This window comes from Narcine bancroftii, chromosome 4 (assembly GCF_036971445.1).
Source record: "Narcine bancroftii isolate sNarBan1 chromosome 4, sNarBan1.hap1, whole genome shotgun sequence".
Taxonomy (NCBI): Eukaryota; Metazoa; Chordata; class Chondrichthyes; order Torpediniformes; family Narcinidae; genus Narcine; species Narcine bancroftii.
In genome coordinates, this window is record NC_091472.1 from 54,349,082 (window position 1) to 54,377,053 (window position 27,972).

Sequence of the window (27,972 nt, forward strand, 5' to 3'; positions counted from 1 at the left end):
TAAAGCATTTTTGCAAGAATGCCATTGTGCCAATTCCATTTTCTTAACCAATGTGCAAATTTACCACATTTCTATTGATCAATACCAATATTACTGAATCAAGGTTTGCTTTCTTTGTGCATTGTTTTGCAGAGGTGCAATATCTAAACTAGATAATCAACTTTTGCATTAACATTACAAATCAAATCTGATACAATAGCATTAAATGCGCAACTGATGAACGTGTGGCTGAAGAATTGGGGCAGGGGTTCAAATTCGTGAATCATTGGGATCTCATCTGGGGAAGGTCTGACATGTACAAAAAGGATGGGCTACACCTGAACTGGAAAGGGACCAATATCCTTGTTGGCAGGTTTGCTAGAGCTGTTGTGGAGGGTTTAAACTAGTTTGGCAGGGGAGTGGGAACCATTATGTGAGTGCAGAGAATAAGGTACTTTAAAAGCATGATGCTATGCGTTCTCAGTTTTGTGAGGAAGGGCAGGCAGGGGAAAAAACATAAATATAGCAAGTTAGAGGGGTTGAAATATGTCTATTTCAAAGCGAGGAATAAAGGGGATGAATTTAAGAGCATGGAGGACGGGCAGAATTGGCTGATGCAGGTACCATGGTTCAGGAATTTTAAAAGGAAATAGGATGGGAGGTAGAAAGGTGTGGGGGGGGTGGTCGTGGTGGAAGTAGATTTACTGATCAGGGATAGTATCACGGCTATAGAAAGGGAGGATTAAGATGGAGTGTCCACTGAGTGGGTGTGGACATCATAAATAGGAAGAGATCAATCACTGTGCTGGGAGTAGTCTATAGGCCCCCAAATAGCCCTCGGGACACTGAGGAGCAAAAAGTGGGCAAATTTTAGAATGGTGCAGGAAATACAGGGTTGTAGTTATGGGTGATTTCAACTTCCCTAAAATTGACTGGCACCTCCATACTACAAGGATAGATGGGCTGAATTTGTCAGGTGTGTCCCAGAAGGATTCCTGACACAGTATGTGGACCAACCAACAAGGGGAGAGATCATACTGGATCTAATCCTGGGTAATGGTCCTGGGCAGGTGGCAGACCTCTCAGTGGGTGAGAGTGACCACAACTCCCTGAGCTTTAGCATCGTCATGGAAAAGAATAAAAGACAAAATGGAGAAGGACTAATGATAGGATGAGGCAGGAACTAGCGAGAGTAAATTGGAAACAGAACTAATGTGGAGCAAATTGTGCAGGGTTCAGAATAGGTTTGTCCCATTAGGACAAGGAAAAGATGGTAGGAAAAGGGAACCGTGGTTAACAAAACAGGTGAGGCAGCTAGTCAAGAGGAAGAAGGAAGCCTAAATCAGATATAGGAATCTGGAAGGGCTCATGAGTACAGTATAAGGTAGCCAGGAAGGAGCTTAAGGACATAGGAAAACCTGAAGGGGGCATGAGATGGCCTTGGCCTGTAGGATTAAGGAGAACACCAAGGTATACTATGCATTACGTGAAGAATAGAATGACAAGAATGAAGGTGGGGCTGCTAAAGGATAAAGGAGGTTGGAAAGGTTGTAAATGAATCCTTTGCTTTAATATTCACAAGAGAAAAGGACCTTGATCAGGGCGAGGTTGAAATAGAACAGGCCTGTGGGCTCGACAATGTGGAGAAGTGCTGGATCTTCTTAAAAACCTCAAGATTGATGTCCCTGTGGCTGGACACGATATACCCCAGATTGTTGTAGGAAGTGAGGGAAGAGATAGCTGGGGCAGTAGTATGATCTTTGAGTCTTCTTTGGCCCCAGGGGAAGTGCCAGAGGATTGGAGAAAGGCAAATGTAGTTCCCTTGTTTAAAAAAAGGAATAGGGAGAATCCTGGGAATTATAGACCGGTGAGTCTTATGTCAGTGGTGTGAAACTATTGGAGAGGATTCTTAAGGACAGGATCCATGAACATTTGGAGGAATACAGTCTAGTCCAGGATAGTCAGCATGACTTTGTGAATGGAAAGTCATTCCTCACGAGCCTAATTGTGTTCTTGAGAAGGTAACAAAGGAAATTGATGAGGTTAAGATGGTAGATGTGATTTAAGTGGATCTTAAATAAGGCATTTGATAAGGTCCCCCATGAGAGACTCATTCAGAAAGTCTCAAAGCATGGGATACATGGAACCTTGGCTGTGTGAATAAAAAATTGGGTTGCAGGAAGAAAGCAAAGAGTAGTGGTGGAAAGGAAGTATTTTGCCTTGAGATCAATGACTAGTAGAGTTCCACAAGGATCTATTCTGGGACCACTGCTCTTTGTAATTTTTTAAAAAACGACCTGGATGAAGAGGCAGAAGGATGGGTCAGTAAGATTGCAAATCTAAGGTTGGAGGAGTTGTGGATGGAGCTGAAGGTTGTCGAAGGTTACACAAGGATATAGACACGAAGCAGATTTGGGGAGAAAAGTGGCAGATGGAGCTCAATCTGGATAAATGTGAGGTGATGCATTTTTAAAGGACAAACCAGAAGGCTGAGGTTCATGGTCAGTTACTTCAGAGTGTGGATGAACAGAGGGACCTTGGGGTCCAAATCCATACATCCCTCAAGGTTGCCGCACATGTTGATAGGATAGTTAAGAAGGCCTGTGGGATGCTGGGCTTCATTAATGTGGGATTGAGTTCAAGAGTAGAGAGGTCATGACACAACTTTACAAAATCTCTGGTGAGATCACACTTAGTGTATTGTGTTCAGTTCAGGTCACCTCATTACAGGAAGGTGGAAGCTATGGAGAGGGTGCAAGCTATGGAGAGGGTGCAGAGGAGATTTACTAAGATGTTACCTGGATTGGAAAATAAGTCTTATGATGCAAGGTTAACAGAGCTGAAACTTTTCTTTTTGAAGTGTAGAAGGATGAGAGGAGACTTAGAGGTCTACATGATTATGAGAGGCATAGATAGAGTGGACAGCCAGTGCCTATTTTCCAGACAGGAATAGTAAACACCAAAGGACACAAAAGTGAAGGAAGGGAAGTTTAGGGGAACCATCAGGGGTAAGTTTTCTTCAAAAAAACGCAGAGTTGTTGGTGCCTTAAATGCCCTGCCAGGGATGGTGGCGGTGGCTGAAACATTAGGAGCATTTAAAAAACTCCTAGATGGGTATATGGATGGAAGAAAAATAGAGGGTTTATGGAGTAGGGAGGGTTTAGTAATTTTTTTAAAAGGAATATATGGGTCGGCACATCAAGGGCTGAAGGGCCTGAACTGTAGTGTTCTATGTTCTAACTCAAGATCGGAATAGGTGCATTATTAACATTCTGCAATTTTGCAGATGTATTCTTTTTAAATAGAAATTATGCTATTGACATGTTGCAATTAATTGAACCATTCAGCATTGCTGAATTCAAATTGCTGGTTCAAAAGGTTTACCTAAATACAGCTTTAAAGTAAACTTTGAAATAGGCCAGAAACTACGAGAGGGAATCACACATCATATAAATAGTAAGTTACCATGCATATGCCATCACCAGATGATTGAATCAACTTTCAGCATTAATATTTAACTTGTTAAATGGGCACCTCTTTTCATCAGGATCACTCCTTTGGCATCAGATATGCTACAGATAAACAAAACTCAGCCACTTCAATTAAGCAAGGAACAACTTGCCCAAAATACACTAGCAGCAAAAATACAACTAATTATGACCCTGTGCACTGGGCTCTAGATTTGTACAAATACACAAAAGTGCTGGAGAAACTCAGCAAGTCCCGCAACATTTAACATATATCCAACATTTCCAGCTTGAGCATTTAATCAAGGCACCTAACCTTGCCCAAAAGCAGGATTCCCCACTCCTGCCACCACTTAACAGCAACCTGTTGGCCTTTCCATCTTACCATTTCAATTTTAAAAGCATGCCACTTGACATATGTGCCTTTACCTGCAAACAGCCTTCCACAAGTTCTTTACCTTATGCAATCAAAATCAGCCTTCTCCTAATTTAACCCATTAATTTGTGGGCCAGTCTCATCTTCTATTTAAAAACTCATAGAATAACAACTACTAGTCCCAAAGTGCTCCCCCTACTCACACTTCAGTCACTTGCCCCATCTCATTTCCCAATAGAAGGTCCAAATTTTAGTCAGGCCATCTACATCTTGCTTGAGAAAACTTTCCCAGACAGACTTAACAAATTCCATCCCATTCAAGTCCTTAGGACAAAGGCCTGGTTAGTATTGTTAAAAATTACCTTCTCTTACTATGCTATTATTCTTCCAGCCATCTGCAGTCTCCCTGCATATTTACTCCTCTGATTCTCACTATTGGAGAGCTTTTAGTGAAATCCCAGAGATTATCATTTTATTTCTAAATTTTACTATCCAATGACAATCTCCCAGGAATATCCACACTCAGCCATGGTGGTGCTCTCCCGAGTCAAAGATGCAACTCATCCCAACTCTTATCATGTCTGTAACATCTGTACTCTAGAACATTGAGCTACCAATCCTCCACCTCAACTATATTTCTGTAATTGCTCAAATATTAAAAACTTTAAAATTTAGTTTTAACACAATTAAATCCACTTAAATCAAGTGAACTAAATCAAATAACAAATATTTCCCTCAGCTTGCCCCAATGTCCACAGATTACTCTTCTGTAGAAATCAATGGGACACATTGACGTGACAGATTAATGTGGCAGAATTTCAGTAATTAGATCTCCAAGTCTGCAGCCAACCTCTCAACTCCAAGGAAATGAAAATCATAGTTGCAAGTGGCATTCATTGTAGAATTTACCTAAACACCTTAAATGAATGGCAAAAAATAAGCCCAGCAAATAAGTTTCAATGCAGGCAGAGTTCATGCAGCTCAGAGCAAAAAAATAGATAGAACAGAACTGTAGAAACAGTAGAAGGGAGGAGCAGATTATTAAAATCTAATTAAAGGGTAACACAAAGACTAATAAAATACATGTTTTTCCTTTAACCTCTTTGCCCCCCACCAAGAAATACAGAAAATGGGTTCTATTATTTACTGGAAATTAGACAGTTGGATGAGTGTTCAGTGAAAGATTAAGATAATTAAATAATACTGGTAGAATACATTTTACACTTAGGTTGGTCTCAAAACTAGAACCAGCTTTCAGTACTGAAATTGAGAACTACTTCTTCAAAAGGTTTTTTTGCACCCCGTTGTTAAATTTAAACTCAGAGATTATTACAATGGATATTGGTAGAACCACAGCACTGAATTACAGTGCTTGGGGGAGGAAGTGATCCACCTCTGTTCATATTGTCGTGTGATTCAAGGAGAAACCTTGGAATTGATAAACCCCCAGAAGGATGAGCCAAGGGGAATTTGGTACAGGTGTTCATGATGGAGGAGCAAAGGTGTTCAGTTAATGGATTTATCCTTTGTCCCCATGATATTTATGACACTTTTAAAAGCTTATGAAAAATAAATGGGTAGGGTTGAGTTTACATACACAGGTTTTAACCATTGACCAGACATTTATCTACTCAATCAGGAAGTAGGATTTAAATATGCCTCTAGTTTGTCATCCCAAAGGGTGTAGATATTTAAGTTTGGACACATTTAATTGCACATACCTCGGGTAATATCACATAAATGAGACTTGAACAGAACAATGGGCTCCACTTTCTTTGCTAGTCTTGCTGTCATTGGCACATCCTTTCTCAACTTCCAGCTCTGACGTTCCTTCCCACATTATCCAATCTCCTTATTCTTTGTCGCTATCCCAGACTCTGGGACCCAGCATCTTGCTGATCTCATGTTTCCTAATTGTTCCTTAGTCTCCAGCATGCTTTCTCAGAGCAACTCAGATAACATGCCAACTTTTCAGCTTCTGATAAGCATTTAATTTCATCAACCTTGCAGTCTTTTAACAATCTGTTGCCAGCCTTATCGATGTTCACTCAGCGCCCTCATTATAACTGGATTCCAGCACCCTCAGCGCTGACCTTGCCCACCTGTTGAGTCTTCCACAATGCTCCCAATCAAACAATTATTGTTTTGTTGCAGTTGTCCAGTCAAAGATCTGCTTTCACACACATTCATTATGGTAGTTTTGGAGGCATCAGGGTGGGCCAGAGGAAAATATCCAGTGAGTCAGAGTTGGATATTATGCATCCATGCTGCTCCAAATCACAGTGGAGCAAACAGATAATTAACACTGAAAACTACAAACAAATCGCATACCATCAAGCCAAAATTAATATTTCAATCACATCCACACTTTTTCCTCACATTACAGTGACCAAAATAACTTGTAAGACCCATTTCAAGTGTGGAATTTACCTGTAAGCTCTAAGCAATTCATAGAAAGACCAACCAAATACTTTTTATGAAAATTTGTTGAAATTAAAAGTTAATTGGTAGTTGGTTGGAGAAGAAGGAACAAAGTTAAACAGAAAGCATATTGGGATAGCAAAATTAGCAAGGGAAAATAATGCAAAGACCAAGTTGAAGATTCTTTACGTGAAGGCTGAAGGATTCATGAGACAAATAGAAATAACTGGTGATTTCTTTGGCTTGGCTTCGCAGACGAAGATTTATGGAGGGTTATGTCCACGTCTGCTGCAGGCTCGTTGGTGACTGACGAGTCCGACGCGGGACAGGCAGCGGTTGCAAGGGAAAATTGGTTGGTTGGGGTTTGGTGTTGGGTTTTTCCTCCTGTCTTTTGTCAGTGAGGTGGGCTCTGCGGTCTTCTTCAAAGGAGGTTGCTGCCTGCCAAACTGTGAGGCGCCAAGTGATTTAACTCACCATTATATTACAGGGGCATAGTTGCAACATTACTAAAGTTGGCAATTATATTTTCGAGGATATTCGAGAAGATAGGAATCGTTGTAGGTAGCCATAAAAGAATCTGATAAAGATATAGAAATGAAATATCTTAGTTCCAAAATAATAAGTAACTTCAGTAGGATTAATTAATGGAATATTAAGAATGGGTTTGGACTTCCTCCTCAAAGGTATGTGTTAAAGAGAATGCAATTAATCTTCCCACATTAATTCCTGAGATAGTGTGTTTGGCTGTACAAAAAAAAATCAACTGGACATGTACTCTGGAATATTTGAAAATATGGAGCTGACTATTCATGACTGAGGTGATCAGAAAATTTGAAAGTCCTGAACATTTGGAATTTACTACCCAAGATGGTTTCAGGCCCAATCAGGCATGCATGTTCATGACAGAAATTGACATTTTTTTCAGATATCAAGGGAAATGAGTTCAGAGCAGGAAAGTGGTGCTGAAATAAAGATTAGATAACTTCATGAATGGCAGGGCAAGCATCAGGGGTGAAATAGTCACTCTGGCTTTCAGTCCTAGAATCTCAGTTGGATTGAAAGGTTTACTATGACCAAAATATTAGAGAACTCGTACCATGTTTCAAATAAATCAAATCCAGATGCAATTTTTTTCTACATTTATTATCACACCCACAAATATTAAAAACAAAAATAAAAATGCATTCTTTAAATATTCATGCCATTATTTTCAGACTCTTTGTTACAACAAATACATAAATCATTCTCTTTCCAGAGACTGGGACAGTCTTGCTTTTTGTTTAAGGAACAGAGATAGTTAAAGCATTCATTTCCTTTCCAGTTCCTTTTCAATTTCAAAAATGTATGGATGATCTTTCCCATGCACCACTTCCATAATGGCCAAAGCCTAGGAAAGAAAATGTCCAATTTCAGTGAACATCTCACAGGATCCACATTTTCAAGTTGGTTACATTACATTGCACTTATAGTTCCAGTTAGAAAAAAAAATTCAGAAAAGAAATCCTTCAGTTTGAAGTTATTTCTCCTCAACTGTGCCATACATCAGAGCTTATCTTAAGTATCAGCTATATTAACAATTTCTGATATTTGTGCAAGCTCAACTGATTTAAGCTGGGTATTTCAGCTCCCTTCCTGAATACTAGATTGCCTATTTAGTTACTCTCTAAAGAAATTCAGTAACAAAGAAGCGAACAGCTGCTATGGTGAACCCCAGTCACTAATACAGTCAAAGAACGAGGATTAAAATTAAGGTAGAATATACGTCCACCAGTCAGAAAATAAGTTTTGAAGCCACAAAAATTGATATACTGTATCAAACCAAGTAAATGGAATGTAACACTGATCAATGCAGAGGCACAAGAACAAATTTTAATCATATTCAGGCCAATAGTTATTGTACTAATTATGAAATACTAAAGGCTACAATCAGTGATGTTCAATGCAGCAAATGCAAATACAGAAATATGAGCTTTGATTTGTAAGTGAACAAAGGTATATAATTTCAGTATTTAATTTACACTGTACATGCCCTCTTAATGATATTGATCATTTGTTGAAGTGGCAAGACAAGCACAGTGTGTGCCACTGTTCACTGAACTTTCCCGTTTACTGCTTGCCTATTTTTGGCCAAAATTGCTGAATTTCAGGGACACCAGTAACATTATATAGAAGGACGAGGATACAGTCAGCATATGATTGAAAAGAACTTGGGCAGGAGTTCTAGAAGTTCATAGTACAGGAGGGATAGGACTAGAGCTTGAATGGAGGAGGTACAGAGCTGGTGAACTGACATTCTCAGTAACATGCTGTTTCAGTCATCATTGCAAAACTAAATCTAGAAACACCACTAAATTGTAAAGTGCCTAATAAGTTATATTTTAGGATGTTAACCTTTAGTGAAAAAGAAACCTACTTGGTAACTCAATGCACATGGAGATTACATGGAGTTTCCTCCCAAGATGAATGCATTTATTTAATATTCCTGAATCACTTTTGCCACTAGCTGGTGAGAAAAGGACCAAAACGTTTTGTCCAATTAAATTTCCACCATCTAAATTATGTTACTTAATCTACATCAATTTCTACATCCTAACCAATCTTAACTGCAGAAAAATGGAAGGATAGGTCAGACAAGTGCATGGCTGCAAGGAGTATGCAGGTTGCAGATCTCTGGAACCCTTCAGGGGAAGGTGTGACCTATACAAGCAGGAATAGGTTGAGCATGAAAGAACCAAAGGGGAGCTGGGATCCACAAAATACAACTAAGGACAAAATTTAAGTTAAATCTAAAGGCATTGTAGAATTATAAAGAATAAAATAATAATCAATGGAAGAGTAGGCCCATCAGAAACAAACCTTGTGTGCAATCAGAAGAGGTAGGTGTAAATGAATAGTCCTAAATGAAGTTTTCGTAAGTATCTACAAAGAATGCAGACTTTGTTGTAGGAGAATTCAGTGATTAAGGAAGTGACAGTCCAGTACAGGTCTCCATAAATAAAGAGGAGGTGCTCAATGCCTTTGTGGGCCTAAAGATGGATAAATACCAAAGTCCAGATGAGGTTTATCCCAGACTGCTACAGGGCAAAGAAAGAGATAGCTGGAGCTCTGAGATTTTAATTCTTCACTCGTGACAAGGGATGACTGGAGAATGGCAAATGTGTCCCCCTTTTCAAGGGAAGAAGGGAAAAACCATGAAATTATAGACCTATGAGTCCAACTTCAAAAGCAGGGAAGTTATTGAAAAACATTGAGGGACAGTGTAAAATCACCAACTAATCAGAGAGGGCCATCATTGTTTTGTCATTGCAGATCCTGTCTGATCATTCTAATTAAACATTTTGAAGAGATAACAAAGTGCATTGATTAGAGGAATGCAGAAGATGTGATTTATATGGACTTCAGTAAAGCCTTGATATGATCGAGTATGGGAAACTGCTCCAAATTATCAAAGTCCAGCGGATCCAGAGCAGTGGTAAACTGGACCCAAAACTGGCTTGGCAATTGGGGACAGAGGCACATTGGATGACTACGAGTAGCGAAGTTCCACAAAAACCAGCACATCGACCCTTGCTGTTTGTGGTATACGTGAATGATTTTGACATGGTTGCAAGAACACAAGTTCGCAGATGGAGTTGTTGAATGTGTGGAAGGTAGTCTTAAGCTGTGAGGTGATCTTTGATGTGCTTTTGAAGGGGAAGATGGAGTTTAATCCTGATAAATGTGATGTGATGTATTCTGGGAGCACCAAAGATGCTATGTTGTACATCATAAGCAGCAGGATCCCAAGGAGTATTGAGTAGCAGAGGAGCTTTGGTGTACATCCTTGGAAGATTTCTTTAACTTTTGGCAAATTAAAATAATCACATACTAGTCAGACTCCAAGCTTTAATAACTAAAGAGGGAGCCCCCAAGAAGTTACGTATTTACCTTCCTCAGTGCCTTTGCTCCAGCCGAATGGTTTTCAAGGCCCATATACAACCGACCCAGCTTCAGCCACATTGAGGCAACGTTCAAAGAATATGTCGGGTAGTGTTTGCTGCTTTTAAAATTAAAAGTAAACACTTTAACTTTAATTTTCTATTGCCAACTTTTAAATCTCACATCCCTCTCTACATCAGCCAAGGATGAAGAACTGGGTATAGATACTTTCTATTTCCATAAGGAGAGAATGAGGCTGGAAATCTTCTTCAAAGGAACGAAGAATATCAAAGTTGTAATCAGGCTGAATTGAACACTTGATTTCAATTCAAAGTTCCAGAACAAAATAACCTTGCCCACCAAGGGCAAATCTGAATGTGGTCTGGGTTGTGACAGTACCCCACTCACAGATCACAGGCGTTCAATTTCCCCAAACTGCTCATTGTACTGAATGGAAGAAATCAAATGTTCAATTCAACCTGCTGTCAACTTTGATATCCTATATTCCTTTGAAAAATATTTACAGCTTCATTCTCTCCTTTTGGAAATAGAAAGCATCTATTTTTATTTCCTTCACCCTTGGCTGATGCTCTAGATTTGAACATTGGGTTCACCAACAAGCTTTCATGCTCCATAATTGTCAGCAAATCCAAACCACTTTAGCCAAATCTTCATTCATGCTGTTCATCCACCTACTTCTTAATTCCTAGAAACGTCATCTATTTCCTCACTTATCCCATCTCCCACCTCAAATAACAAAGAAAATTCTCATTATTTTGTCTTCAGCTATCTAGATTCTGAAATACCCTCTTTAAACTTCTCCATCATCTTCAATGAGCTTTTGTTTTGGCATTTCCTCTTTTTGAGAAAATTGTTAGTCATTATTTTATTTAACATTTGTATATTCACCAAGCAATGGACTCCTTTGTGGCCCAAAGTCTACCTATGAATTTAGTAACTGTATATCACGAAGTGGTATGTATAAATACTTGAACCATGCTGCAACTGGAGCCAGGATTCCCAATGGTGTTGGTTGACTGCAGAGGTTTGGACTACCTCAAGCTGGTTGAGTATGACCAACTGACAACAAAAGGTAGGCCAGGCAATGCAGCAAGAAATTAGTTGGCAATGGGTGTTGTATACCATTCAATCCTCTCTATTTTCTGGCACTGCAATCTCAAAACTTGATGTGGTGATGAAAAATATGCAGTTGGTGGATTCAAAAACAATTACTCAAAAGTGGGATTGGTTCACATCTTCTCTGGCATCTTTCTACCATCCACTTAATGAGCAGAAGCAAAGTGGCTCAAAATTGGGGGCACTGAGAGGAGCTGGTCAGATAATCACAGAAGTTCACACCTGCAAAGCCCTTGACTTTCCACAGGTTGGAGTATATCATATATATTCATGCAATAGTTGATTTCTGGGGACCAATTTTTTGGGTCAAATTTAGGGGGTCAACCTTTACATGGATACTACTTTTAACCACGGTAAGTACCTGCATTGTTTAAGGTGCCGGGAGCTTGGATGGCTGGGACCAGAGGCAAATCCACATTTTGGGCATTGGGACATTAGATGGGCAGGCGGCTGAGGCAAGGGTCCATGGTCAGGGCATCAGGAGCTCTGGTGGGTAGGCAGTGGGGCTGAGTATCCAAAGTTTAGGGAGCTCAGATGGGTGGGCAGTTGGGGCCAAAAATGGAGGGGGAGTCAACTTTTACACAATGTTTGAGCCAAAAAAAAAGGGGCGGGAAAAAGAGGATCAACTTTTATACAGGTTCAACAATTACATAAATATATATAGTACAAAGTTATGTCGAACACAAGTTGAATAACTGCAAGAGATGCAGCACCCTCCTGCTGAACAGCCCTTCAAGATGAGGCATCAGCAGGTCCAAGTACAGACTTGGCGAGCATTTTACAGAGCACCTGTGCTCAGCCTACAATGGCCATCTTTAGCTCCCAGTTGCTAGCCACTTTAATTCCCATTCTCACACCAACCAACTGCCTTAACCACTGGCCAAATGCTAACAAAATGAACCACACCTTGTATTCTGCTTGGGTAGACTACATACACCCTGATAGCATGAAAACCAAATTGTCAATTTTCAGACAACCTACCAAATCTCTGTTCTGTTCTCTTTCTTTTGTTAAGGTATCAAGCATGTCTGGATCCTGGACCATTGGGTGATGGAATGAGAATTTGACAGTGAGGGATGTGGTGCTGACTTCAAATAGGAACACTAGAACACAAGAAATAAGAGCAGGTGTATGCTATTTGGCCTGCTCCACTGTTCAATAAGATCATGGCTGATCTGACAAAAGGCTCATTTCCAGCTACCTGCTGGATTCCCATATCGTTTAACTTCCCCTACTATGCAAAAACGTACCCAATCTTGTTTTAAATATATTTACTGAGGTTGCCTCCACAGCTTCCATGGGTAGAGAATTCCATAGATTTACCACTCTCTGAGAAAAGCAGTTCGTCCTCATCACCGTTCTAAATCTACTACCATGAATCTTGAAGCTATGTCCCCTTGTTTTCGTCTCACCTAACAATTGAAAAAGCCTACCTATCTCTATCTTATCTATTCTTTTCAGAATTTGTAATATTTTAATCTTGTTCTTCTAAATTCCAGCATACAATCCCAATCTTTCCTCATAGGATAACACCACCCCCCCCCCCCCCCCCCCACAAATCTCTGGTAAACCTCCTGTGCACCGCCTCCAAACCGAGTAGATCCTTCCTCAAGAATAGAGACCAGAACTGTATGCAGTACTCTCGATGCAGTCTCACCAATACCCTGTACAATTGCAACATAACCTCCATGCTTCTAAACTCTAAGCTTCTAGCAATGAAAGCCAACCTTCCATTTGGGTCAAAAACCAGCTCATTGTTTTTATGAGCAAGGAGGTCAGGACACCCAAAGTCTTGGATTAATCTGCAGAGCTCCATTCCTAATTCTGGCATTATACCTGTTCAAAAAGATCCCTTTAAGTTGCATAGAAACAGTCTTCTGCAAAGCAGCACATGATGTTTTCATGGAATGGTGTGCAGATATGTGGCATGGCAGCTTTGTCTCTTATATTAGATGCAAGAACTAACATTTCATGATCAATGCATCAAGGTCCCAATTGGGAGTTGGGGTCTACTTTTCTCCACCTTTCTCCCCCCTCCCCCCCACTACACACAGTAACTGGTTCCCATAGCACACAAAACAGTGGCACTGCAGGATCACAATCGCTACACAATTCTCAATACTGAAATACTCTTTCAATTCTCATTTAGTCCCAACTACTTGCAACTACAGTCCATAATGAAGGGGATTGGAATCAAATGACCATTAATGCCTCTCCAGGAAACTTCAGCAACTGTGATATTCCTGACTCCAGAAAGTAACAACAATCAAGAAATGAGTCAGAAATGGTTAAAATCAGTAATATTCAGTAGTGTTCAGGTTGGCTGCGAGTTTGTTTTTGCGGGGGGGGGGGGGGGCAGGGGAGATGGTGGTCAAAGAGTTATATAGCATGGAAGTAGGCCCTCCAACTCAACATATCCATGCCAACCAAGTTGTCCAGCTGAGTTGGTCACATTTGCCTGCATTTGGCCCATTTCCCTCTGAAACATCCCCATTAATGTACCTGCCTAAGTATCTTTTCAATATTGTAATTTAACCCACCTTTAACACTTCCTCTGGCAGCTCATTCCAAATACCCAAGATCTTCTGTGTGAAAAGTATTCTGCTTTGTCCTTTATAAATCCTCACTTCTCACCTTAAACCTTGTCCTCCAGTTTTAGACTCCCTACCCGAAGAAAAATGAATGACAATTCACATCATGATTTTGCATACCTTCACAAGGTCATCCCTCAATCTCGTGTACCAGAGAAGAATACCCCAGCCTTTCTCGTAACCCAAGCACTCCAGTCCCAGCAACATCATCATGAATCTTTTCCATACCTTCTCCATCTTAAATTTAATGACATCTTTTCTCTGGCTGGGTAACCAGAACGGCACACAATACTCTATGCAACTCCTCCCACCAAGTCAAATTTGAAACCAGTTGAATAGCTCACCCTGAATGCCATGTGATCTAATCTTCTGGACCAGCCTACCATGTGGACCCTTATCAAATGCCTTGCTCAAGTCCATCCAGAAATGCTAGCCACTCGCCCCTCAGTCCTCCTGGTTTCCTCTTCAAACAAAAGTGCTACATTCATGAGACACACCATGCTGACAATCCCACATCATTCTTGGCCCTTCCAAATGCTGGTGGATCCTGTCCCTCAGAATTTGCCACCACTGATGCTAGTTTCATCAATCAGCCTGTGGTCCCTTTGCCTATCCATGCAACACCTCACCTCCAACTAACGATGATATAAATATTACTGCCAAAGTCCCTGCAATTTCTTGCCGAGCTTCCCACAATCTCCTGGGATACACTTGGTCAGGCCCTGGGATTTGTCTGCCTTAATGGTCTTTAAGAGGACCAGCACCTCCTCTTTTGTAATGTGGACAAGGTCCAAGCATCTCTACCAGTATTCATTTCCCTTCTTTAGTTTTCTTGACCTTCACCGCTATAGTAAACAGAGATGAGAAATATTCATGTAAAACTTCACCCATCTCCTTAGCACATAGGATATATTTTGTGTCCTGTAGAGAAATCTCTGAGCATGTCATTTTAATTTAACCTTTTATTTAGCCTTTGATTTTCATTATTTTTGAACAATGTAATAATTGTGGTTGATCCAACACACAATGGTAATGTTGTTGAGAGAAGCACACGGGGCAAAAATAAAGAACAGAAATAAGCAGAGAACGTCACTGGAGTCAAGATTGGAAAATTGGCAGTTGAATGCAAACATAACCTCTTTAACATTCCATGATGCATAGGGGGCTACAGTTTTGTCACACAAAATATTCTGCTGGGTTTAGCACAAGCCTTTTGCCCATATCCTCTCATAAATCTCCTTATACATTCCAACATTTGCTTCACCTTCCTCTACCCAGGTTTCACTTCTTTCATCGACAGTCATCTACAGATGTTGTTAACTTTCACTGTTCAAATGCAGACCTCAGTTTTTCAGCTTTTGTAGGTCATTGCTAAGAGGTCAACCTTGATAGCAGAGAATTTAGACCTCTCTAAATTAACATAAGAAATTCATAAACAAAGAAATAAGAAAATGAACCCTGCACCCAAGGTATGGCAGAAACCCAGACAGAAATCTCACACTGCAATTAGGAGCTACAGCAAGCTACAGGTTACCAAAGATGCACTGAGCACAAATCTTAATTTTCCACAGTGATATACTGTGATTCTAAATTTTAAAACATTAATATAAGCAATAGCACAAAATAATCGGCTTTCAAGAAATTTGCTACATGAAAAAGGTGCGAAAAGTAAAATACAAATTTATAACCTGTAAGGTTTGATTATTTTTTGACCATAGCGGAGTGCTCCGTCCCAGTCCTGCATGTACAAGCAGACTCCCATGGCTTGGTACATCATGTGCAGCATGTACACGTTGTTATCCTCAAAAACTGATCCCATCTTATCCAGACTTAACTCGCAGATCTCCAGCAACTCACTAGGGGGTGCCAGGCAGTTAAGAATTATAATCCAACAAAATTCCAAACATGGATGAATTGTTCTAGGAGATTAAAGATAAAATTATACTTTGCTTTGAGTTTTACAGCAGCTTCTCCTGTGTTCCTTTTCCTATGTATTTACAGACAAATTGTCCTCATTTCTGGGAAAATTAAATGATAAAAGGGCTGGAACATTACAAAATATTGATAAAAATTTGGGGAACTCGGATGCTCCCATTACATAGGTTTGTCTCTACCCTTTTGTTGTTTTAGGTATTTATCCAAATTTCTGCAAATGTCACCACATTAGTGAACAACACTATACTAAAACTTCACACACTCCTCAGATTTTGGAAGTTAGGCTGGGGAAGAAAAAATCTGCCAGAATAAAATAGTCTCACCTTTTACCTCCACATTTCCAGTGATTAAAAACTTGGAGGCAAAATTGGTTAAATTATTAGATTAGTAATCTAGTGTTCTGGACAGATGATTCAGAAGATCAAATACCATTTCTAAGGTAAGCCATTGAAATTCTGTTAATCAAATAAATTTGGTAATAACATTCTTGCATGAAATATTAGTAATTAAAATTACCAGGCTTTATTTTGTAAGATACCAAATTTCATTAATGACCGGGAAATCTGCCATCCTTATCCAACCTATACGAGACTCCAGACCCATAGGCATGTGATGAACTCTTAATTGTGTCCCTCCCCAGAAACACCAAGGTTTTTAAAAAAAAATTAAATATACAGCACGCTAACAGGGCTGCCCAATTTACACCCAATTGACACAGCCCCAGTATGTTTCGAATGGTGGGGGGAGACTGGAAGAAATCCAGTCATGGGAAGAAAATACAAACTCCTTTCAGACAGCGCAGGATTCGAACCCTGGTCTCAATCGCTGACACTGTAACAGCATTTAGCTAACCACTACGCTAACTGTGCCACCCCAAATTGGTTAACAATTTCAATGAATTAATTATGCACCAAAACATGCTTTTTTGTCCTTTAATTCCTTTCTCTTTATTTTATGCTTGTGTTCACCATCTCCCCTCCCATTTCATCTTAAACTGTGCTTACAATCTAAGCTTATTTTGCTCTCAGCTGTCCACTGGTTTTCTTCACTTCTGACTGATCTTCCCTATCCAATGTAAGAGATTAGGAAATTTTAATATTTACATTATCTAGATTCCAAGTGCCCAGTTCATTGTTAACAAGTGCACATGGTATGGAAGATGAGGTGACAATGGAGTGGGTCGGCTTGGCAAAACTGTAGCATCATAGCACTAAAGCCTGTGATGCTGTCTGAGTGGTTTGGACCTCCCCCGCCCCCTCCGCACCCAGTACTTTTTCCATGTTCTGCAGTGTTCTCCCATGTCCAAAAAATGTGCACATTACCAAATAAACGTATTTATAACACAGTAGAAGCAGATTCTGGCCATTGAAACAATTGCCACCTAACTACCCCTAATTAACCTACTAACCCCATTCACTTTTGGAAGGTGGGAGGAAACCGGAGCTCTCAGGTAAAACCCACGCGGGTCATGGGGAGAAATGTACAAACTCTTTACAGAGAGCACAGATTCAAACTTGGTCGCTGTAATAGCATTTAACTGCACCACAATAATGTGTGTGATGAAGTTGATGGGAGTGTGGGAAGAATAAAAAGTGGATTGATATAGGATTAGCGTAAACCATAGTAGATGATCAGCGCAGATATGAATGACCTTCTTTTTGTGTCTCTCACTGGAACTCCCAGACAAAAAGAAATCCAGATGTACAAAAAGAACGTAGCAGTTTGGAATCTGATAGATGACAGCCCACAACCAATCCACTAGGGAAAGGATATTTTTGTAGTGCTTGGCTCTCCTGAATTCTTCAATTATATTCCTTGCATATTTGATCATATCCTTGACCACCTCTGGCTTTGGAGGCTCACCATATTTCGTGACTTCCAACTTTTCTTTATCCTGCAGAACAAAAAAGGTTAAAACAAAGCAGCAAAATAACATTGCAGTAAATGCCTGGTGCAAAGATGAACTCTTCCCTGGTATTTTGAGTTCTTTTGGAAATTAAGAAGAATTGATAAAATGCACATCATACTCTGTAATATAACGAAGTACACAGTACTGAAGCTGGCTCAAAACAGCCTTTTACCAGGAGTAAAGGCTTGACCGTGGACAATATGACAACAGAGTGAAATTTAAAACCATTACCTTTGCTTTTGTTGCACATTCTCGGCAATCACATGTAAAGAAATAAGAATCCCTTAATCGGTCCTGCCTGTCTTCAGTTGGATATAGAAGATCGATGTAACTAGTGAAAATCTACAACAGAGTGGACAGAAAAAGAAATGAAGTGAGATTTTCATTTCAAAACCTGGCATCAGATCTACATTGGTTTACATTCCTCTGCCTTTAGATGAAGGTATAGCGTGTGCTACAGCAGAGCGTGGACATATAGTCGATACTAATTTTATTGACTATTCACCCTGCCTTATGCAAGTGCTGGGCCCGGTGGTTACGCCACTTCTGGTGGAAATGATGTCATCGGCTTGCCAGCTGTGGATAAGCTGGCATGCCCACCGGTGCTCGCTGTTTCCTGCCGTGCGGCCGGCAGCTCGTGAAGAGCCCTTGTAGGATCGTCGTGTTTGTGTGTCGGGACGACGCAGGCCGCCACAAAAGAACATTTAAAAACAGAATGCAATGCATGCCATGTTTTGAAGGATTACAATTCTCTGCACTGCAAACCCTTTTTCCCTCCATTGAATCCATGTTACAAGTGGAGGCATATTCCTATGAAATGTTTTTCCTCTCAACAGTCACCCCCACATTATGCATTATAATGTAAATTTAAATCACTAACAAAAATTGAGGAACAGAATAAAATGTTTCTCTCAGAACCTATGTGGAAGAAATACGAACTGAAATAATTTACTAAGGACAATTGCATATTCACAGTGAGAGGCCACTCAAGAGCTTTGAAAACTGACAAGGCAATCTCTTTCATTATACTTTTACAATGATATCAAACAACACATTATTTTTTTCTCAATTAAAACAAAAACTCCTTCTCTTTTACCCACAATGCAATCAGAATTTATTGGTCTATTGATCACCCAACACTCTGAAACTCAACATTTTTGACTTTGGGCTCTTCCCGTTTGATTGACAAGTTTCTCACATTCTCAATACTTCACCCTTTATAAACAATGTTCAAGGATTGTATATTCAATACAGATTTTCATATCTCAGAGCACCATCCATTTTGCCTCAATTACTTAACATGGTTTGTTACTGCTGAGTTTATCTTCATAACTCTTGTTCATATTTTGCAAACATCACTCTTTAGCACACTAAATAAAAAGGGAATACAGTAACAAAGGTTCTCAGTATGCACATCTCTTATACACTGCACATGCAGAATTATTCAGCAAGAGAATAAGTATACTATAATCTTAATGCTTTTATTGAAAAAAAACCAGGTTTGATCATCCAACCTCTTCATCAGGACATATCTGCTTAACAGCTCTAACTTCCGCAGTTGTCCCCTTGTAGGTTACAATCACATTTGGGCAACAGCTGTGATTCATCAAGGCAACACTGAATAAGAAAAAACACATTAAATTTTGTGGTATTTCAGAATCAGCAGGTTAAAAAGGAAAGTCTGCAGGAGCTGTAATTGCAGCACAAAACACAAGTGCTGGAGAAACTCAGCAGGTCAAGCAGCGTCCATAGGAAGCAACACACAAACAGACGTGCGCGCGCGCACCATTTTCAAGGTATTTGCAAAAAACAAGTCGGGGCTGAATTAAAAGGTGACGGGAGGAGGAAAGAAGGGGCAGGAGCACAGGCCAACAGGCAAGAGGATACGTGTGGAAATGCAGAAGAGTAGAAAGATTAAAGATGAGAATGGAAGAGGGAAGAGATGGGAAGCTGGAGGAGAGGAGATAGAGGGATCAGGAAAGAGCCACAATGGAAACCAGAGAGGTCTATGTTAATGCCATCTGGTTGGAGAGTATCCAGTCAGAATCTTGTTGCTCCTCCAATTTATGGGTCTTATTTGGTAGTGCATGACGCCAGGGAAAGACATGTTGGTGAGGAAATGAAATAGTTGCCCACCGGGAGGTCCCTGTAATTTCAGTGGATGGAACCATGGTGTTCAACAAAATGATTCCTCTGACTGCATCCAGTCTCCCCTGATGTAGACCACAGCAGGAGAGCCGTATGCAGTAAATGACCTCAGCAGATTCACAAGTGAAGTGTTGCTTCACTTGGAAGGACTGTTTGTAGCCCTGAATGGTGGTGAGGGAGGAGGTGTGGGTACAAGTGTTGCATTTCCCGTGGTCAGAGAGGGAGATATCAAGAGGGCGATTCGTGGGAAGTGATAAGTGACTAGAGAGACTGGGGCATCGTTTCATTGAACACTTCACTCCGTCTACTGCAATAACTGGGACCTCTAAGTGACCAATCTTTTCAATTCCACACTCCATTCCCACACAACATTCTGTTCATGGGCTCATGCACTGCCAAACCGAGACCACCTGCAAATGGGAGGAACAACACCCTATGATGATGTAATTGAAAGGGGGCGTATTATACTGACTGCTTGCTATTAGCTACGGCTGTAGAGATACTCCACCCTACTGGTATAACAGATGGAGAACCTTTTCCCTCTGGCCAGCTTAGAGGTGGCTTTTCATCTGTTAATAAAAGCCTGGTATTGGAATGATACTTGACTGGTCTTATCAATTTTATTAACAGACGAACAATCAGGGATACTTCCCTGAAACCTGGAAGACTCGAGATAGATCAAGATTCCACCCGAACTGGAGAAATTTTCATCACTGGCTCCAGTGTTTTGAAGCATACATGAGAGTGAACAATGTTGTGCAAGACGCAGCGAAAATGGATCATCTTGTGACGCTCCTTGGAGAAATGCCCCACTCAGTGGTCAGAGAGACAGCTGTCTACCAGAATGCAGTGAATCTCCTCAGGATCTATTATGTTATGCCACAGAACACATTGTTCGCAAGACATCAGCTTTACCTTCGAAAATCATAAGCAGGAAAGGGCAAAGATGCTTTTGCGCTTGCAATAGAAGGGCTATCCAGAGCCTGTGCTGCTGTCACAGCCAAAGCCCACCTAGAGTCCTTGATGTTGGATGCATTCACAAGTGGATTGGAATCAGGGTACATCAGGCAACGTTTACTAAAGACCCCAGGCTTGACCTTTCATGCAGCTCTGCAACAAGCGAAGGTCCTAAAGACTGCTCCACAAGGTGCTAAAGCTCTTGAGAAAGAGAGAGGTGCTGAAGCGGCACCCCCAAGACCCGCCCGTGGCGACAATCTACTGCTGAGCGGCACTAAACCGCAGCGTAAAGCCACTACAGAAAATGCTATTTCTGCGGTTTGGTGCTAAATGTTCGCTCCCAGTGCCCCACCCCAATAATTTGTCTGGACACTCTCCAAACCAGATGCCAATAACATTGACGTCTGTTTTCTGTTTGGTCCCTCCTGTTTCTCTCTCACTCTCTCTTTCCCAATCCCTCTGTCTCCTTTCTGTCAGCACCCCACCCCCTTCCTTCTCCATTCAGACATCCAAGAACCACAACCCATCATCTCAGCTTTTTCCTCTTCTGTCCTCCCACTCTCTTGCCTGTTGGCTTCTGCTCCTCTCCCTGCCCATCCTTCCCTCCTCCCCCTTCCTTTTCATTCATGCACCTGTCTGATTTTTGCTCACACCTTGAGGAAGGGCTCAGGCCCAAAACATTGGTTATATACTTTGCTTCCTACAGATGTTGTGTGGCCTGCTGAGTTTCTCCAGTGTTTTTGAGTATAACAGGACAGAATTAGCAGTTCAGTATTAGAATATGCACAGCTTAAATATAAATAACATTCTATTAAAGCAAGAACCATTCTGGATAATGAATTTAAAAAGAAACAAATATTTGCTAAACAACATTTTAATAGCTGGTTTGCACACTCACTCGGTTGTGAATGTCTGTGGTTGGGCAATAGGACATGTATGGTTGCCAAGGTGTTCATGTCTTATGTGCAAAGTCTGTTAGAGGTGATTCACTAAAGCATCCAAATGATAATATATAATGCAATTTACTTGTATCCGTTAATTAGCTCCACTGATTGAAGAGCAAATCTTACACTGCAACTAAACAGAGACTTGCATCGCAATCAAGTATTAAAATAGCAAACATGTCTTAATCAGAGAAGCCTCATAGTTTATGTGGCAGTATAGTTTAGATAAACTGCTGTTAGCATGGACTTCAAATATCATATTTTACTGAGGCAATCCATTATTTTAAATATAGGATAGCTCGTTTTACCCAAAATACTCTACTTCTATCCCCAGAGATCCAGCTTGTACCTCTGAGAATTTTAAACATTGCTTTAAATTCATTAACTTAAATCTTCAAAGCTAATTATGGTCAGGCATTAATTGCTAACCTTGCCAACAGCACCAATGTGCAAAACTGCAAGTCCTGGCAGAGCATTTCTTCAGGAAGCTCTCTCACCTTCAACATTTTAATGCATTGCAAAATAAGTTATGTTGGGGGGAAAAAAAGCAGAAAAATATACACAAGGAGTGATTGCTTTTGTAAATACCATGTGCATTAAACATCAATGCAGAAACACAGTAGAGGAGTTGCTAAACCAGACAGGATATGGAGCTAAATAAATACTCCTCGACATTAACATGGTGAGCTTCAGCATTTAGGTCACTCCAACTGTGTGTATAATTACAGTAGTTTCATTTTCAGACTTACTAACTCCCTTGATGCAGGTATGAAGAGACACACTCAGCAAACTGCGCTTTAAAAAAATGCAAAAAAAGTTGGATCAAAGGAAAATAAGCTTAATCAGCCCATTAAAATTTTTGCTAACCCTTGTCAGCATCACCAATCATCTTTATTCAGCACAGATTGGAGCAACAGAAATAATCTATTATTCCTACATGGAACAGGACTAATGCTAAATAGATTTGATGCTTTACAAAATGATCAAAAGATGTTATTTTTAAAGCTGATTTGGGGCTGTGGGTTTGAAGATTAAATTTTCTGGGTTATACTAATCAACTGTCCTTCCATCAACTGACACAATGAAGTGGCAGTATTTCATTCTTGAAAAGAAAAGCAATACATCATTGTTAATTGAGCTAGCAACAGAAATTACAGAGATAGTCAGGAGGTCAGATAGAACCTTTAGAATGAGAAAGGCGTTTCAAGTTCAAAGAACAAATCGACTGGAGCAACTCAGCGGACTGAGTTGCATCAGTGGGAGAAAGAGAATGGTCGACACTTCAGTCAGAACCCTTCATTAAGATTTGTTTCAGGTTGATCTCCTTTCACAGAATACTGTTTCTTTCTCCAAGGTGCAGCCTAACTTAATGAGCATCTCCAGTCATCTTTTTTTAAAAATTTCAGTAATATATCATTTGCCTTCTGAATAACTGTGCTAATTGGGTTAATGGAGTTTGCTCGAAACTTTAATTAACATTAAAGCACTTAAAATACTTTTTAATGCTTTGATTTTTCAAGTTTTATTACAAATTACCAAATATCGGTCATGTGGATGCATCCAAAATCTTTCAGCAGCTGACATTTTGGCAGGTAACATGGACCAGTCAGGACGTGTTGTGGCTCACCATACAATGGCATTACATTGCATAGTTTAGCTCTTTGAAGCGAGTCAGCTTAAGGCAGAGCACGGAGACTTTTTATGAGCTGCTCCGAGAAGATCTACCCCCGCTCACGTTCTACAAACTCTCTACTCTCCTAACAAGATTACTCATGCTGTTCTCCTAAATTTTCTTTCAGGTTCGGTGATCTCTACTCATTGATGCCGTTCTGTAACTCTGCCATGCTATGCACGGAATGTCTGACTGGACTGCTCGCAAAACGAACTTTCTCACTGCACCTTGGCATATGTGACAATAAGTCTGAATATGAAGCAAGTCCATATTTGTTATCCGTGTCAAGATAAGGAGCTGACAGTTTATTGGTGCTAGCAAGTTCTGTCCAATACACTGGATAAAAAGTTCCCAACCAATTCTTGTAGTCTAAGTTACAATAATAAATAACAAAGGTCACAGAATTTGGGAATTTCTTTCAAAGTTCACCATCTATCTCCCCATAGCTGCAGAACAAAAATCCAACAATGGATTCATCCAACTGTTCAGAAATCATGGATATTCAGCATCTGTCACTGATGATCACAAAATACAGGACAAATGGACAGGTTCAGGGGCCAAACCTAGTGGGTTTTTTGTTTAAATATAAAGACCACACTGATTAGCCAAGGGGATACAAGAGAGAATGAAAATATGGGAACAAAAAGAAAACAATCTTCTGGAGGGTAAAGCAGCTTGAGTGGGAGAAAATTAATGGTCAATATTTTGGGTCAGAACCCTTCTTCAAGATGATCAGCCAAAATTCTTCAATTGATGTGTGACCCCCTCCCTGGGACCCCAGTTCAAACTCTCTTGGCTGTGTTGTCCACGTTCCCTTGAAACATACCAGGTCTTCATTTCTGACACTCCCTTTCAACTTATGGTTGACTGTAAAATTTATTAGCGTTAATATTCAAAGCAAAAGTGACCAGGGCAATAACATAATAACTTCTAATAGTCCGGAACAAAAGTCCCAAATATGACACATTAAATGAATTTTACTGTATTTTTATTCGGGTAGTGTTCCATTTCAGAAATCATTGAGTGACACTCTTTATCCTCAGGCATTTCCTGGTGTACCTGTCTGCACCAGGATAGCCAGCCTCTTGTTCTTCTTTGGCTGGGGAACATAACCAGATAAAGAACTATAGACTAAAAGGTAATCAAGAGTGTTGTGGGGACATGATCAAAACAATCATTCAGTCCTCTTATCATTAATCAGAGTCAAATCTGCAGTTACTTTGCCAGCTGCATTAATATCCCACTTTCTTATCATTTTATCACTGGGAGGCTGAATTAAGTCAGTTTCTTCAGCAATTCTCAAACACTTTGGCAGTGATAAAACAATGGCTTCTGATTTACCCAAGTTTTAGTTATGAGATGGTCTTCAGTGCAGATGATTTGATAAGAATGAATAACTATTGGTATCATACTGAGCTTTTTATTACAATACTAACCTTGGAAAGATGGCAGAGCCCAAATGAGAAAGTTCTTCATCTTCAATTGTAAATCCATTACAATTAACCTTCAAGACAAAGAAAAATGTTAAATTTAAACTTACAGCATGGTAACAGGTCCTTTCGGCCCACAATCCCATTCTGCCCAATTACATCCAATTAAACTACAACCCTAGTACATTTTTGAACAGTGGCAGGAAACCAGAATACCGGAGGAAACCCACGCAGACACGGGGAGAATATACAAACTCTTTACAGATAGCGCCAGATTTGAACTGGTGCATTAACTGCCATGCTGACCATGCCATCCCAAAATTAATAAATTTGTTACACCAATGTCTTCTTTCTTCACTATTCTCTGCAGAGAGTTGTTGAAGGGTATTCTCGTCAGTATTGCATGAAAGATCTTTGTTTCCCATCAAAAGAGAAGTAGAGTTTATTGTGTTCAACAACATTGAAATTGGAAGGGGCAATCAATAAGGCAGAGACCTGAACCAAGAAGAGAGAAATCTAAATCGAACTATGCAGATCGGCAGTTTGAGTTTAGTTCATTAAAAAACTAATCATCATCAACAACTCCTGCCAAAATTAAGAGAGTCTGTTCTTTCAAGAAAGGTTCAGTTACAAAACCATATTTTACAACCCAAAGACCCAGCAGTTGCCCAAATACATCCCTTCACTGGAAGGGCACACCACTGAAGCAGTAGCAGACTGGTACATAGATGGGAAACTCCTGATTTCTGCTTTGGGCTCAAAATCTAGTGGCATGAGAACAAATATGAATGCCAATATGTTGGATTATCATAAATTTCACTAGCTTGACCTTTCATTCCCATGACAGAGCTAGAACTTCCCCACACAAGGTCTTCTATTTTCTCCTATCTCAAGTCCTGTCTTTCACCACCCCACCAAGCACTGCATTACTGGAGTCCTTATGGAATTAAACAGGGCTGACTGAAAAGTCTGTGCAAAGTTCAATGAAGTGCAGGTTTATTTCAAATATAAGGGATACTGGTAATTCATTTCAAAAATAAATCTTCTTTGAATATTCTTTTTGACAGATCCTCAAATGACATCCTCAAACTTTTAAAATCACTGACAACTTCATTTTAAAAAAAATCACTTGAACCCAAGGATCCACTTCCAAAGCCTACCACACATTGCCAAAATTCAGTGCACTTGCAGAACAGCTGACCATAAAGAAATAGCCCTCATGATTTGGGAGTCAATCTCCCAGGAAAGGACTATGCTCGAAGAGAAGATGGAAGAAGTGCTATGGCCCTGGCCATACAGGGAGAATCTCAACAAAATGCAAGATGAACTCCCTCAAACTTTAATGTGAACATTCTAAAGTGATGGCTCTTGATCTATAGTTCATGACAACCAAATAGCTGCTGAGATTCACTGCCCACATAAAAAGATTCCGTTAAATTATACACCTAGCTCCTTTCCTTTTATTAGCTTTGAACAGCTTCTCAGAACAATCAGAACTTCATATGGACTTTCAGATAATTTCTTATGCAAACCCTTGATAAAAAAAAATCAGTCACTAAGCTGCCTGACACCTACTATAATTTTCAATTTCAATTCAGAATGAATGAGTTTGAGTTTGCCTGCAGAAACAAACTCTTAAAAGGCAGGAGAAATGTAAATGATGCAATTATGAGCGTAACATGACTTAGTTTGAAAGTTAATAAAATGTAGCTTCAATTTGAAAAAAAAGTTCCTCTAGCAGAACTGCAGCTGGAAAGAACCACAAACCACATCCGACTTAAGTTTCGTTACTAAAGCTACCTGATTCTCACTGCAGTCAATTTTCCACTCAATGAGCTGAACTGGTCATTCTAAAATGGAAAACCTAACAGCTGGAGTAACCTATTTCAACAAGATCAGTCACTACCGAGCACAAACAAGTTTCAGGCCTGTTCCAGACTGCCAACTACAGAGAATGCACAATCGTAAAACAGCTAAGAATGTGGCCACCGCAGATATGGGTGGTAGGAACAAAAAGTCTACAATATCTGAGGATGTTCCTTCCACCTGCCTTCTGTAAGGACTCCATTGCAATCTTCCAGTTCTTTTAATGTCACTACATTCATTCCAATTGAAGGACCTTCCAGGCCTCACTCTTTCTGAACAGCAGCTTTACCTCTACTATAGTTGACTGAGTCATTGACTAATATCTCATCAATTTTCCACAACTCTTCTCCTCCTGGACTATTCCCCACTTTCTACCCCAGTCTCTGCATACAATCAATCATCCTTTGCAAATTCCACAAGATTCCACTACCAAACCTACCTTCACACCCCTCTCAGCATTTCAGAGACCATTCCTTTCTTTACTGATTCACTCTTCTATCTACATCAACTTCCCTTCATACAAAACTTTTCCAGACCTAAAAATGTAACAGTTTCTCCTACCATCAATACGGTCAAATACTGTGCTACTATTATTTTCTGTTTTCTTTCGAGCTCGTAAAGGTCATTTTCAGCTCCCACCTCCCCCCACCATCCCAGAAGTTCATATGGTGGTCATACAAAGGTTTAAAATGGTTCTTCAGTCTCCAAATTGCAATTTCCATTCTGCTTTTAAACGTCCTGAGTAAAAAATCTTCAAATATCGAAACAATGGTCAAGTGATATTCATGTGAAAAATCACATACTTACTCCACGTCACATTCACCTAGTTACAATAAGAGAATTAAATAGATTTTCTCCAAACATAAATTGAATTTCAAATCTGCTACAAACCTTAGCAAAGAGCTCAATCAAAGCAGCCTGGTCAGGGAAGACTAAGTGTTTCGAATAAAAGTGATGAAGTGCAGCAATGTCACCCTCAATCAGCTCTCTCTTTTCATTATCCAATTTATCAAGGTCTGAAACAAAACAGAAATGAAACCAATTGAGAATACTGGATGTAAACAATGCTTATAAAGAACTCTTATCATTGATTGCAAGCTATTGGAATCCGCCCCTTGCCCCTTCTGGTCTGTGCCGAGCTGCCAGTTCTGCCCCTCCTCCAACCAAGTTTCACTAACAGCCACAATGTTTTAATTCCGCATGCCAATTCACGCTCGAGGCT

At 40.1% G+C, this 27,972-nt stretch overlaps 1 protein-coding gene across 7 annotated transcripts in view; it reads right to left on the reverse strand.

Moving 5' to 3' along the window:
* Positions 1-7,365: 7,365 nt before the first annotated feature.
* Positions 7,366-27,972, reverse strand: part of smyd2a (SET and MYND domain containing 2a) — an 85,935-nt gene continuing 65,328 nt past the window's right edge. For 4 of the 7 annotated variants that reach the window (XM_069931304.1, XM_069931307.1, XM_069931302.1 and 1 more), the window contains 8 exons: positions 27,642-27,766; positions 24,891-24,958; positions 19,248-19,350; positions 17,965-18,075; positions 17,598-17,718; positions 15,578-15,752; positions 10,171-10,282; positions 7,366-7,630 (listed from right to left, as the gene is read on the reverse strand). In XM_069931304.1, the coding sequence (XP_069787405.1) occupies positions 7,550-7,630; positions 10,171-10,282; positions 15,578-15,752; positions 17,598-17,718; positions 17,965-18,075; positions 19,248-19,350; positions 24,891-24,958; positions 27,642-27,766 (896 nt within the window). In that variant the 3' untranslated portion in view covers positions 7,366-7,549. Of the gene's footprint in view, positions 7,631-10,170; positions 10,283-12,279; positions 12,402-15,577; positions 15,753-17,597; positions 17,719-17,964; positions 18,076-19,247; positions 19,351-24,890; positions 24,959-27,641; positions 27,767-27,972 lie in introns of those variants that run through there. The other 3 variants (XM_069931303.1, XR_011355707.1, XR_011355708.1) reach the window with 3 other exon arrangements.